Source organism: Lutra lutra, chromosome 2, assembly GCF_902655055.1.
Source record: "Lutra lutra chromosome 2, mLutLut1.2, whole genome shotgun sequence".
Lineage (NCBI taxonomy): Eukaryota > Metazoa > Chordata > Mammalia > Carnivora > Mustelidae > Lutra > Lutra lutra.
This window is the reverse complement of record NC_062279.1, coordinates 90,422,929-90,437,834: the sequence shown is the minus strand read 5'-3', so window position 1 is coordinate 90,437,834 and position 14,906 is coordinate 90,422,929. Positions and strand designations below refer to the sequence as shown.

The 14,906-nt window shown below is 40.3% G+C and overlaps 1 protein-coding gene across 1 annotated transcript in view; it reads right to left on the bottom strand.

The window, feature by feature from the left end:
- Positions 1-14,906, bottom strand: part of HERC5 (HECT and RLD domain containing E3 ubiquitin protein ligase 5) — a 43,001-nt gene that overhangs the window by 3,983 nt on the left and 24,112 nt on the right. Inside the window, exons 14-19 of the mRNA XM_047717950.1 lie at positions 11,728-11,841; positions 10,515-10,625; positions 8,867-9,037; positions 5,949-6,092; positions 4,968-5,134; positions 180-246 (exon numbers count right to left, since the gene is read on the bottom strand). Of these exons, the coding sequence (XP_047573906.1) occupies positions 180-246; positions 4,968-5,134; positions 5,949-6,092; positions 8,867-9,037; positions 10,515-10,625; positions 11,728-11,841 (774 nt within the window). The remainder of the gene's footprint in view (positions 1-179; positions 247-4,967; positions 5,135-5,948; positions 6,093-8,866; positions 9,038-10,514; positions 10,626-11,727; positions 11,842-14,906) is intronic.

The following is a 14,906-nucleotide window of genomic DNA, read 5'->3' as shown; positions in this document are numbered from 1 at the left end:
GTGCTGTTACATAGAAAAATCTAACTGATAAGCCCAGCTCATAAAAAGTGAAGAAAAAAAAAAACTTCTGCATTAATTCAGAAGTTTGTCCTCTTATTAAAGAGTGATATGTCTAGAATCTGAAGATGTAAAGGATTAATATAGTTAAAACTGATCTGTAATCTGGTATCACTACTCACATTAAAATAGATATAAAATACTTCTCCAAAGTCATCGCCTTCATCATCCAGAAGCGTCTGCAAACTCCTAAAGAATAAATAATTTTATTTTTTAAAAGTCAGTAACTATGATCACTGGACACATCATTTAAATAAATGTCAAATGCAGGACTATTGTGAAGGTGGGAGGTCAGGTCACTAGTTAACAATGCCCATTTCTCTGTGCACTGATAGCCAGACCTCACCGACAGGCGTGAAGTTCCTGAGTATTTGCAATTCTGCAAGCTCTCTTCCCTTTATCCTACCTTCCTTTACTCAGTGATTATAGGTTTCTAGAGAAAAGGACTGATAACGTATCTGATACTGAAACTCATTCAAATCAGTGTTACCTTTATTTAAGCTTTTGAACTGTACCTACAGAACAATAATCTCCTTTTAAATGTCAGGTATCACTTAGGAAACTGGAGGAATGAGAAGGTCAGAGCACCTTCTCTGTATCTACTGTCCCAATATCATCAAGCTTAAGACATATGTGACAATCAACTACCTTAACTGTTTCAAGACATTTGTGAGAATACAGGTTACACCAACATGGAGAGCAGCCAGTGTTTTTATATCTCCACCCTCTGTTGTCCTATGGTACTTCATTTATATTTTTAAAGTCCTGGGGCGCCTGGGTGGCTCAGTGGGTTAAAGCCTCTGCCTTCGGCTCAGGTCGTGATCCCAGGGTCCTGGAATCAAGCCCCGCATCGGGCTCTCCACTCAGTTGGGAGCCTGCTTCCTCCTCTCTCTCTCTCTGCCTGCCTCTCTGCCTACTTGTGATCTGTCAAATAAATAAAATCTTAAAAAAAAAGTAATAAAGTCCTATGTCTCATTGTGTTTGCTCATTCTCTCATGTAGTCATTCCACAAACATCTATCAAGCACCCAATGAGGCAGCAATAAGGGATGTAAAGCTGAGACATTACTGTCAATACACTGAGACTCATAGGTAAGCTATGCAGATGGAAGCCTCCCTACAGCACAGTGAGCTGTGTGCAGAAACTCTGTAAGTGTCCACATACAGCCTTGGTCAACTCTTGCTAAAGGGATGTGTCACCAGGGAAGGCCTCTGGAAGGTGGAATCCAAGCTGACTATCCCCTCCCCCTGGATTTTTTATTACACAGTTGTGAAAAACAGACCATGTGTTATTCATTGTAGGTTTTGGCAGGGGGGCGGTGAGGAGAGGGAGTGATGGGAACTGGCTCATGATACTCTTGTCATTATCTGTCCATGTATATGGCTTATGCGCTAATTTACGGGTGTTTTTACAAAGAATACTTAGGAACCTGCCTCTTCAAACATTGCTAGTATCTTACACCTACCTGTATGGATACTTCCCCTACCCCATTTTTCTACCATCCCCAAAATATGTCACAAATAACAGTTGACATATGTTTAATTGTTAAATGTTTAATTAAAAAAGGGAGCATTGTCCCCTTTTGTTAAGGTAGCTCATGAAGAACAGATAAATTCTTTAATCTCACTGCAGTTAAAACTTATCATCTTTCCTTCAATATTGGTAATTTTGATGTCTTTCTTAAGACTGCTCAGTGGGTTAAAGCCTCTGCCTTCGGCTCAGGTCATGATCTCAGGGTCCTGGGATTGAGCCCTGCATCAGGCTCTCTGCTCAGTGGGGAACCTGCTTCCCTTCCTCTCTCTCTGCCTGCCTCTCTGCCTACTTGTGATCTCTGTCTGTCAAATAAATAAGTAAAATCTTTAAAAAAAAAAAAAAAGAATAATGAAGCCATGTAAGGAAATGGAGAATGAGTGGGGATTGTCTTCTTATACAGAGTGATCAAGAAAGAACTTTCTGAAGAGGTAACTAACATTTGAACAAAGACCCAAATGGTTTAAAAATGGTTTAAATGGGAACTGTTATATACATTTCATCACAATAAAAAAATGAAATAGAAAAGAGTATGACAGGGGCGCTTGGGTGGCTCAGTGGGTTAAAGCCTCTGCCTTCGGTTCAGGTCATGATCTCAGAGTCCTGGGATCGAGCCCCTCATCGGGCTCTCTGCTCAGCAGGGAGCCTGCTTCCTCCTCTCTCTCTGCCTGCCTCTCTGCCTACTTGTGATCTCTGTCTGTCAAATAAATAAGTAAAATCTTAAAAAAAAAAAAAAGACTCCAAAAGCAAGGAAGATATTTGTCCATACTTTCAACATTTTTGCTTTACTATTTAAGTCCTTCACCCACATGAACCTGATTTCTGCATACGCCATAAGGCATCAATGATCATTTTTCCCATATGCATGAACTGACAATCCTGTTCCCATTAATCCAGTGTACTACCTCCAGCAAGTTCCACAAGCGCCTGGATTAGTGTCTGAACTCTCACTTTTCTTCCATTGAAAACCTGCACCCACTGTACTGTCCTCAATTAATACAGCTTTCTGAAGATTCTGAAGACCTAAAAACATGAGGAACACTGATACAGATTTAATGATCTTTACATTTATTAAGTTGATGTGTATTAAGTCTTCTTAGGCATAAACATTATTTAGGTCATTTTCACTGTTTCAGTAAAAAACAATAAATTTATCTCCTCCTTGCCCAATCTTGTGCTTCTGATGTTTTTCCTTATCTTATTAGTATAATTAGTAATAATGATTAATAGTTGGATGCTGGAGCCAGACTCTGTTCAATTCATGGTTCTGTCACTATGGGGTCTCAGACAAGTTACCCAAACTGTGTTTGTTTCCTTACCTGTGAAGTGGGGATAATAATAATAGGATCAGGGCACCTAGATGGCTCAGTCTGTTAAGCATCTAAACTCTTGATTTTAGCTTAGGTCATGAGACTGAGCCCTGCAGGAGCCTGCTTTGAGATTCTCCCTCTCTCCCACTGGCCTGCTCAGTTTAAAAAAAAAAAAAAAATCATACTACCATTCTCATTCTTTTAAAAATCTACATAGGATTTCATTGCATAAATATACTAAAAGTAAGTAATTCCCTTATTAAAGAACATGTAGGTAATTCCACAGATTATGAACGATGTAATGTGATATACATTAGTATGGAAACAGCCTTGCATGATTGTATTATTTCTGAAATTAAATGTCTAGAGACAAAACTGCTAGGCTAAAGTGGCAAATACATTTCTGATTCAGGTAAGTACTATAACACTGTTCTCTGAAAAGGAATCACCAACTCATACGTCCACTACCAACCCCTGAAATTAGAGCAAACCTTTTCCCAAACCCTGGCAAACACCACATAGCATCAGTATTTCCAACCACTGTAAATGGGCAGCAGATTGGCCTCTGATTTTCATCTGCATTCCATGAGCACTGGGGAGGTGAAGCCATTCTGTTACTCCTTTGTGGGTTAACTTCCTTTCTATATGTCCATTTTTCTTATGGATGTTGAGGAAACTCAACATACAGCAGGAATATCACCCCTTTCTATTACCAGTATTTTTTGTGAGGTGGTGGCTTGGCTTTTTAACTTAGAAGTAAGTTTTCACTTTAAAGGTGAAGGTAAGAAACAAGATTTAAAACAAACGTCACTTGCAAATTCACACCAGGGTATAACTTATGCTCTGCCCATGACGGTTTCTACACAAGGTTCAAAGATTAATATAAGCATTAAGGACCAATCATAGGGGAAATCGACTTCTCTTAATTTGAAAAGTTAAATTATTATCTAACAGTTCTTCCCAAAATAATACTTGACCTAAGGTACCTAGAATGTTGCTGCTGAACATGAAAATGCTTTTGGGTGGGGAGGTGTGTTTATTTAGAAGCGTACCTTGGAGTTACTGCAGGTCTGATTCCAGACACTGCAATAAAGCAATTATCCAAACAGACACAAGTCAAAAAGAATTACTTGGTTTCCCAGTGCATTTAAAAGTTATGTTCACACCACACTATAGTAAGTGTGTAACAGCATTATGTCTTAAAAATGTGCATGCATTAATTTAAAAATACTTTAATGTTCAATCATCAAGTAGTTTCACTTACTTGTGGAACATGAGGAATAGCACGGAGGACATCAGGAGAAGGAAAGGAAAAATGAAGGAGGGGGAAGTCAAAGGGGGATACGAACCATGAGAGACTGTGGACTCTGAGAAACAGACTGAGGGTTTTGCGGGGGTGTAAGCCTGGTGGTAGATATTAAGGAGGGCACATACTGCATGGAACACTGGGTATTATACATAAACAATGAATCCTGGAATACTACATCAAAAACTAATGATGTACTGTATGGTGACTACCATAATAAAAAATAATTAAAAAAAATAATAAAATAAAAATAAAAATACTTTAATGCTCACCATCCTGTGAGCTCTCAGCAAGTTGTAATCACTGATCACAGATCACCATAACAAATAGAATAGTAATGGAAACACTTGGAATACTGTGACAATTACCATAAATATGACAGAGAGACCCTAAGTGAGCAAATGCTATTGGAAAAATGGCTTGCTTAAACACAGGGTTGCCACAAACCTTTGATCTATAAAAAAAAAAAACAAACTATTTTTTTTTATTTGACAGGGAGAGAGAGATCACAAGTAGGCAGAGAGGCAGAGGGAAGCAGGTCCCCCACTGAGAGCCCAATGCGGGACTCGATCCCAGGACCCTGAGATCATGACCTGAACCGAAGGCAGAGGCCTAACCCACTAAGCCACCCAGATACCCCTGTAAAAAACACTACTATCTATGAAGCACATACTATCTATGAAACACAAGGTAATGAAACGAGGTATACCTATATCTAAATATATATTATGTAGAGTTCTAGAAAAAAAAACTATGCTACTTACTTTCCCAAAAGAGGACTCAGTTCTTTTAAGTCTTCCAATGATGGTGTTTGGTTCAAAAGTTTCTTAAACAGGGCCAGTGGGAAAGGGATGTTGGCAACGTTGAAATTGAACAGGGAAAGTCCACAAAGAACCCCGAAGAAGAAATATCTCTTCTTCTCAAATTTAGGCTGAAAAGAGAAAAAAAATTTAATGTCTTTTAATTTTTACAAGTAAAATGGAATATTCATATTAGCTAAACCTTTTCTCCCTTTCACAAAGTCAAATCACAAATTAAAATAAAAAAGGTTGCGGGGCCCCTGGGTGGCTCAGTCAGTTAAGCCTCTGACTTGTGATTTTGCTCAGGTCACGATCTCAGGGTCATGAGATGGAGCCTGTCGTCAGGTTCCACTCTCAGTGGGAAGTCTACTTGAGATTCTCTGTCTCCCTCTCCCTCTGCCCCTCCCCCTGCTAGCTCACACACTCTCTCTCAATAAACAAAATCTTAAAAAAAAAAAAAAGTAAAGCTTGCAATAAGAATATTTAGGGTTTATGTGCAGTCATTAAGTCAAGTTAAATCTCTGCCACAGGGACACTAATAGAACCACATTAGGCTCAGCAAACCCTCATAAACTAGTTTTCACTTTCTTTTCATGCTTTCAAAAGAAAATTTGAAAAGAAATTTTCAAATTCACAAGGAAAAACAGAACTGAGCAAAAAAATGGGCACCTGGGAAAGGAAGGGTTCCTTTTTATCCAAACATTCTATTAATGGTAAAAAACATACACTGTTTAAGTTTTCCTGTGTGGGCAGAATTGGGAACACAGGGGAAGGGGACTCCATTTTAAAGAAAATAATCACCTTATTAAAACTGAAGGCTATCCGTAATTATATGTATCAATAACTCCTCTCCCAAAATGAAAATGTCTAGACAACCTAATTTCCAATGGTGTATGACATGCCTTTTCTGTGTTGATAACTGTAAGCAAAAAGGAGAAGACTCACCCTGACAGGAAACCACATGTAGGAAGCCTCCTCGGGATACATGAACATCCCATATTCTGGCCGGGTCATCTCCTCAAACAGACAGTGGAAAAACTCTACCTTGACTCCTCCAGAGTCATGTCCAATTTCTCCACTAAATGAAACCTGAAGAAACACAGCAAATAATATATCACTTCCAGGGCTCTGTATTGCTATGTATTAAGACTCACTTAATAATCATAAGAGTGAACATTATTTATGGACCCAGGTATTTGGTAAGCACTAAGCATCTTACTCGTTTAATCTTCACAGTAATTCTATGAGGTGATGAGCTTCAAGAATTTAAATATTGGGGCACCTGGGTGGCTCAGTGGGTTAAAGCCTCTGCCTTTGGCTCAGGTCATGATCCCAGGGTCCTGGGATCAAGCCCCTCGTCGGGCTCTCTGCTCAGCAGGGAGCCTAGCCTGCATCCCTTCCTCTCTGTCTGCCTCTCTGCCTACTTGTGATCTCTGCCTGTCAAATGAATAAAATCTTAAAAAAAAAAAAGAACTTAAATATTAACTTCCCAAGGTCACACACAGCGAAGGGGTGCAGCCTAGATTTAATCCTGTATCTGTCAAGCCTGTTATCTTCAGCTACTAAGCTGACCTCAATTGGCATCATTATTATGTAATAAGGAACGATAAGTTAAATGAAAATAAACATAAAGAAATAAATAATAGTTGGATTTTCAAAGGCTGAAAAACCAGAGCACACACAAGTTACCTACTGGCTTCATTGTTTACTCCTTGAGAAGATACCCAGGGACACCAATCTCTTCCTAGGATGATTCTACCATAACGCATCTTTGCTCCTTCAAATACTCACTCATTCCTGCCCTTCCTTCTTAGAATCCCTCACTTCAGTGTACAAATGTGTTGAGTTTTCCCTTACTCTTAAAAGAAGAAAATCTCAACACCACTGTCTCATACAGTGAATACTGGCTTCTACTCTAGGTCACCAAATTCTGGAGAATCAGGTATACCAACTTCCAAAACTATTTCCCTACTTAAGTGCTCTCTTCAAGAGGACCAAGAACCTGTGAACCCCTGAATTCCGAGGACCGTTCGCACGTCTCCTCTCCCTGATTTCATGAGCTCATTTTACACTTCCAATCCCCTCTTCTTTCTTCACACTGTTTTCTCCCTTACTTTCCCTTATGAAGCATTAACTAGGTTTTTTATTTCTCTCTTCTTTTTCCTGCTGCTTTAATACGAGAAATTCTTGCAGTTCTGCGCTAGTTCCACCTTTCCGCTTTCCCTGGATGCTCGATTTCCCTTTAAACTTCCCCTACCACCTGCAGCCATTTAACCCTCCTCTCCACTCTACCTTCTCTCTGACTGACACACACTCCTGTGAAAAGGCCTGCTCAAAGTTGCCTTCAGGATGTTCCATGGCACTTCCCCAAAAGCTCCTTTTACTGCTTTAAATTGATGGATGCCTCTTCTATTTTCTAGAGATGTGAGTTTCAAACCTCAGTAAATTACTCAAAATCTTTAGAAGACGAGGTATTGGGGCACCTGGGTAACTCAGTCAGCTAAGTGTCCAACTCTTGGTTTTAGCTCAGGTCATGATCTGAGGGTCCTGGGATCAAGCCCTGTGTTGGGCTCTCTCCTCCGTGTGGAGTCTGCTTGGGAGTCTCTCCCTTTCCCTTCCCCTTTGTCCCGTCTCTCTAAAAAAAATAAATAAGTAAAATCCAAGTTGTCAAATCCTTACTCTGTCCCTTCCTATGGGCAAGGTTCTTCATCTCACAGAGCCTCAGTTTTCTCACGAGATTATCAGAAAGATTAAACAGAAAAACATATGCAAAACGCCTCTCACAGTCTTGAAAATGGTGGCTGCTCATCAAATGTTACCTAAATGTTTAAAAGGGATGATGAACTATAAAAGTGGAACTAAAATAACTCAGTGGGCTGGCTTGCCATCACAGGTTAAGATTTACATAATGAGTTTGTTAGATTTTTAAAAACTACCTATATGCAAAAACATGTGGCAATGCTACCTCTAACCACAAACCCCAGTGCAATATACTTTTAAAATAGTGTCTTGAACTTGAGTCAAGTCATTCTTTAATCTGAGTAGGAGAAGTGATAAACTAAGGTCTATCAAAACATTCTAATAAATATCATCAGGCAAATCTTTGTCGTGATTAAGTGGAAAGTCTGGAGCCTAACAGTTGGGCCCAAATTCTGGCTCTGATACTTCTCAGCTGGACTGCCCTTGGGGAAGTCACCTAATCATTCTGTACCTCAGTTTCCACATCAGCAAAACAAAGGAAAAACAGAACCTTCCATGCAGTGTCACTGAAAGGGTTACATAAATATTTGTGAAGCATTCACAGTGTTCTTGGCACAAGGAAAATGTTCACCAGATTCACTAGATATTATTATTATCCTGTGTCCAATATCTACTAGTAAGACAAGTTATAGAATAACTAAACCAGAGATCATTTATGTTCAGAACATGGGGCTTTCTAAAATAATACCCTCAAAAAACTACAGTTAATAAAGAGGAAGTTCTCTTTTCCACAAAGCAATCTGCGTACATGTATGAGAGCAGAAACTAATCCTCAAATCTCTGTGTCAACCTCATCTCACTGGAACCCTCCCCAGGGGGTGACTAGTTAGGGTGGGTCAGGCCTCAGGAAGGACTGGACCTTTTACGGGTAGTTCTGGAATTTTTAGCTGCCCAGGCTGGGGGAGGACAACCCTTTCAACCGCTGCTCCTCAGCCCGAGGGCAACTAAGTGCCCGCAGCTATTCCCAGGTATTCACAGCTACATGGGGAATCAGAGCAACACTCCACGGCAAAGGGAGATTCTTTCTTCTCTGCAAGACCCACTGTCCATCCTTTTATGTTTTCCTTCTCTCAGCAGCAAAAATATTGAGAATTATACTTTACCATTAACTCTCTCCTCAGATCTTCATTCTCAAACTGATTTAGGTGACTCAAAACATCTTCAATCAAGTGACTCCTTCTAACTGTTAGATTCAAAGTGGGCAGCAAAGCTAATTCAGACCCTCCTTGTTCCACAATTCCAGCCAACCGCATACATGCTCTAAATTTCTTCTCCTAGGAAAACAGAAATGTTTCACTTATTTCACCATTTGCTCTAAGTGGGAATTTGGTTCCATTTATTATGAGTGCTTGTCACGAACATTCATGAACAGAGCCTTATTTACATAAGCCACTGGAGAGAAGCCATACATTCAGCAGTCACCCTCTGTGAGCCGAAGAAACACCTGGAGGATGAAAAATTTTGTGGAGCCAACCAGTGTAAGCAGGAAAGTGACCAGGTGTGGCCTCCACTGGTCTACTTTATCTGGCAACAATTATTAATACTTCAGCTACCAAAGCTAACTGCCATCATTAGGTTAAGAGAATGATTAGCAAGCACTGAAGCAGTGTGCTGAACATAACCTCCTCATTTGGAAAAGAAGTTCAGAAAGAAAGTATGCTGCAGGAAACTTCAGGAATGAGATCCCTTTAAAGATATCCTATGCTAGGAGAAAAACCCAGTGAGAGATTTTAGAGCACAGATAATCTAAAATTTAGTTATATATGAGACAGAAAGACAGATGCGTGCACATGCACCACACACACACACACACACACACACACACACACACAGACTGTCTATCTGACCAAATGGCAATTCAAGTCTAAGGCTCTCAGCACAATGAACAATCAAATACTAGGTCCATAAAATTATCACTGGAGGCCTGCTAAAAATTAGAGGAGAGGAGTTGTAAGAGTTGAAGGAAAATAAAGTTCTTGTATCTTTTTTCCTTTCATATTTCCTTTGTTAAATATTTCATCAATGGTCATATTTATAAATCAATTTCCCATTTTGTTTTATAGTGGTTAACTGCATTATATAAAAGTATCCAATGTTATGACCTATATTTGAATATGATTTGCACATATACATATCCAGATGCATATATAAAAGCAGTAACAAGAGCAGCACTCTTGCGCACTTTCATTTCCGGAGGCATTTTCGATAGTTCAGTTTTAAGTTCAAAATCACTTTTTGGATATGGTGACAAATAGAACCAACTCACCCGATGACAGGTCACTGAAAAGAGGACACTTTTTACAAACTTGATCATGGCACCATTAGACTACCAGCCATCTATGTGTGTCCGCATTTCAAGAGTCCTCTGTCCCCTCTATTGCCACTGCTCTGTTTTTTAATTAGTCTGGGCTCCTTAAATATGGGTTTGCTAATCCCAACCAAGCCCAAGTCTACTATGCCTCTTTTGGTGCTGTACAGAAGACCTGTATACAGGGCCCAACCTCAAGGCAAAAGCCCCACAAGCTAGGGGAGCTGTCCATGCTGCTCTCTCTTCCACTGCTGAGGCCCTAATGTGCCTCAAAGCCAGGCCAATCCAAATTACGACAGTCTTTCTTGCCACCTTTGGTAGTCTAAGCTCCATGAATGTTATAACCATTGTTTTCAATGTTATCAACCCCCAAAATATTGTATACTTAAGACGGCATTTATCATCTGATTTGTTAATGAAGACAAAGAAGTAGGCATACATACCTGTATTTTTAAAAGTGAATCTGCATACAGTAGTTTGATTTTCGACAGAATATTAAAGATAAATGGAAAATGACTGAATATGACAGGATACTGAGTGTCTACTGAAGTGTCCTAAAAATGGAAATGGCAAGAATTCTGACAAATGAAAGAACAGAGAAATCTTACACCTTAACTCACAGCCTAAAATCCCTGACACTTAAGTTTAAGGTCTCAGTTCTTCTAGCAGAAGCAATCCAAATTGCTGGTCAGTAGTACTTAGATACCTAAAATTCTAAGAAAATGTTTTGTGTGTATCAATGAGAGATATCTAAACCTAGTACTTAAAAATAAATAAATAAAAATTGAGCTAGTATTTTTCAGTGCTCATTTAACTTAGCAATCAATTGTAAACTCTAGACACTTTCCCAAAGAGTTTGTTCTGCAGCAATGTGCACTTTCAAAATGTAAATTAGTTCAGATGCACTGAGGAAAATAGGTGAATGATATAATGTGGATAGGTGCTGAGCTCGTATTTGACTTCTGCCAGTTAAGGGTCAATGTGCTAGGGGCAGAATTCCAACATTCAGAGAGAAGGAAAAAAAGCTCAGGTCAGCTGCTGAACTGGCAGGAACAGCCCTTCAGCTTCAATTTCAGAAAATAAAAAAAGGACATACCCAGAGCCACCACCAAAGTTGCAGCCCCATTCTGCTTGCTGGCTCCTGGTGAGTCATGCTGCCTTGTACGCCCACCTAAGAAAGCCCCACTCCCATCTGCACCATCTCAGTACCACCAATTCTCTCATTAGAGTGTGAGTCCATTTCTACCATTTGTTTGGTGCATTTTCATATTCTTGTGACGCTCTCCAAGAGCTGCTTACCTGGTTGATCCAAGTGATCTAAGGTAGTAACCACTTTTCTATGAGGGCTCTGGCTACAAAACTGCATTGGTTTTGAGGGGACTATCTCGCTTTTCCTGTAAGCCCTGTTATTTCTTCTGAGCAATTTTGCAGGGTACAAGGATTGGAAACCCATGCATAAGAGTTATAGCACAAATACCTACATTAACTCACTCCCCCCTCTGAACATACCCTAATGGGGTGACTGGCTGGTTTGGTTGGTAGAGCATGCAACTCTTTATCTCATGGGTTTTGAGTCTGACCTCTCACACTGGGTGTACAGATTAGTTTTAAAAAATAGAATCTTTACTAAATAAATAATAAACATGCTATACTTACAGAGTTAATTTTCCAAGCAGACCTTCTGTATGCATCCCCATAAAAATCAAGCCAGTGCGTAAGCTCGTTTACTTTGAAAATATTTTCAGGTAGTTGACACACGGCCTGGTTTACCTTTAATAAAATATGGCCCATGAGAAAGTTTTATATATATAAAGACAATTCTGCTTTATGGCTGTTGATTAGATTATCAGCATAAACAGCAAATTAAACACTCTTTTTCAATGACCAGAATAAAGTTCTATCCAATTCCTCCACTGGCCAAGGCCCAAATTTTCAGGAACATAAAGAATACCTACAATTTAATAGCAGAAATTGATGATATGATGATAAACTTACTCGTACTTACTTTTAATTCATAGAAAAGCTTTAAAGAATTTTAGGTCCAAGGAAAAACACAGCCTAAAATCACAGCCTAAATCCAAAGTACTCTGGGGCCCAATATATCATGTCCTGTTCTTTAGAGCTTAACAATATACCATTTACAGACGTCTCCCTCTGATAGGGCATGTGTGGAACACCCCCCTCCTAAACTGGGGTGGGGGGTGTCTTCCAGCCTCCATCGCCCGATGACCAGGGGTATCACATGGACACCCTACAAGAGCACTAATCATCAGTCAGTGAAGACACTGATAATGACACTACATGCTTTGGACATGAGTGACAGTAAGTACTTGACATAGATGGGCACAGTCCCCGCCTAAATGACTCACTCTCAAGATGTCCTCTAAAAGCTCCTCTTGGCTTCCATTCACCTAGAATATTGTATTAACCCTGACCTAGGCCCTAGATGATCCAAACCTCCAGCACCACCACCCAGAGCATCATGAAGCTATTTCAACTCCATGATATGGTCCGCTGGAACCTGCTGATCTCAGCCTTGCACATCCCCAGTTGTGGAAAAAGTGAGTGTTTTATCCTTGTGGCTTCCTATAGTCTTCCTCCTGAGGTTGGGGAGGGAGCCTGACAAATAATCTAATGTCACCGTTAAGAGTCAAAGGATAGAGCAGGATTTCTTGAGGATTCTTGTTACTGCTTCAGTATTTCTCAGGATTCCTTTTTTGCAAGTGGAAAAAGCTCATGAGAATATACTTTCCTGTACTTTTTGGTAAATTCCTCAATTTCTCAAAACTCAAATTATTTTTTTTATTAATCTTTCTCTTTTGTACAAAACCTTTAAAAGTAGCCAGAGATGAAGGCCACTGATTTCAGCAGTATGGCAGAATTCTCTTTTTTTAAAGCAGTTTGGCAGATTAGGTATCTTTATTTGCTGAAAACAATCAGAAATACAAGATGAAGTGTAAACAGATATTTTTAATGCAACACCAATATTGTAAGTAGATATGAATAACCAGGTCAAAAATGAGGTGAAAGTGGCATTTGCCTTCAGAGTATTTGCCAAACCTGGGGAACTTAACTTCAGTCTGCAATGCTTGGGGCTTTGGGGAATGGAGACAAAACCCAGATTCTGTTCAAATTATGGGGCCAATGATAGAAAACTATCTCATAAATCAGGCATCCAAAAGGGCTAAACCATCAGAGTGAGGGTAAGCTAGAAATGAACAGTCCACCACCGTACCTTGACACCAACTCCAGGAAGCAAACCGCAGCTAGTCAAAATGGTGCCAAGTTGCAGGAAAAAAAAGTCACCTACAGAATTTGCAATCACAGAAGCACCTTCCTGAAAATTCACACACCATATTCAGACCACACCTGGAGATCTGAAGAGCTTCAAGCCAAGAATTTAATTTAACCGTAGTACCTAACAGATGTGGTGTCTCTAGGAACCTGGTACAAGAAAATCTTCCTGGAGAAACACAGCCCTTAAAGAATTCCAGAAGATAATGTTCCAAGGAAAATGTGTGTGTGTGTGTGTGTCTCTCTCTCACACACACACACAGTCACTAAACACAAAAATGAAAGCACACATGAGGAAGATTCAGCAGAAGGAAGAGGGCAAAGCTGACCTGTAATGACTTCAGATACCAGAGGTATGATGCATATGGATTTAAATAAGCAGAAGGAAAGCTTGAAAATAAAAGACTCAGATACCATAATACTGACCAACAAAAAATTTTCAAAGAAACAAACTTCTGGAAGTGGAAAACATAATACTTGGAATGAAAACCCAAAGGGCAGTTTTATTAGCAGACAAAAATCACTAAAAGGAGATTTCATGGACAGAAAAATATGGCTAAAGAAGTCATTCAGAATGGGGGAGGGGCGCCTGGGTGGCTCAGTGGGTTGAGCCGCTGCCTTCGGCTCAGGTCATGATCTCAGGGTCCTGGGATCGAGTCCCGCATCGGGCTCTCTGCTCAGCAGGGAGCCTGCTTCCCTCTCTCTCTCTCTCTCTCTGCCTGCCTCTCTGTCTACTTGTGATCTCTCTCTCTGTCAAATAAATAAATAAAATCTTTAAAGAAGTCATTCAGAATGGGATGCACTCACACGGAGAGATGGATAAGAGACATGAAAGATAAGACTGAGAAAGTCAAACATACAAATTAACTCGAATTTCAGCAGGAAAAGAGGGAGTCAGTATTTGCATGGATTTAAAATGTTTAATATTTAGAAACAACCTTTACCTATAAGGGTTATTTTAAAAAACTCTACAGTAAACATCCTATTTAATAGTGATACTCAGGGGCGCCTGGGTGGCTCAGTGGGTTAAGCCGCTGCCTTCAGCTCAGGTCACGATCCCAGGGTCCTGGGATCGAGTCCCGCATCGGGCTCGCTGCTCAGCGGGAAGCCCGCTTCCCTTCCTCTCTCTCTGCCTGCCTCTCTGCCTACTTGTGATCTCTCTCTGTCAAATAAATAAATAAAATCTTTAAAATAAATAGTGATATTCAAATTCTTCCTTTAAAATCACAAACAGGGGCACCTGGGTGGCTCAGTGGGTTAAGCCTCAGCCTTCAGCTCAGGTCATGATCCCAGGGTCATTGGGCTCTGTGCTCAGCAGGGAGCCTGCTTCCTCCTCTCTCTCTCTCTCTCTGCCTACCTCTCTACTTGTGATCTCTGTCAAATAAAAAAATAAAATCTTGGGGCGCCTGGGTGGCTCAGTGGGTTAAAGCCTCTGCCTTCAGCTCAGGTCATGATCCCAGAGTCCTGGGAAAGAGCCCCACATCAGGCTCTCTGCTCAGCAGGGAGCCTGCTTCCCTCTCTCTCTCCTGCCTGCCTCTCTG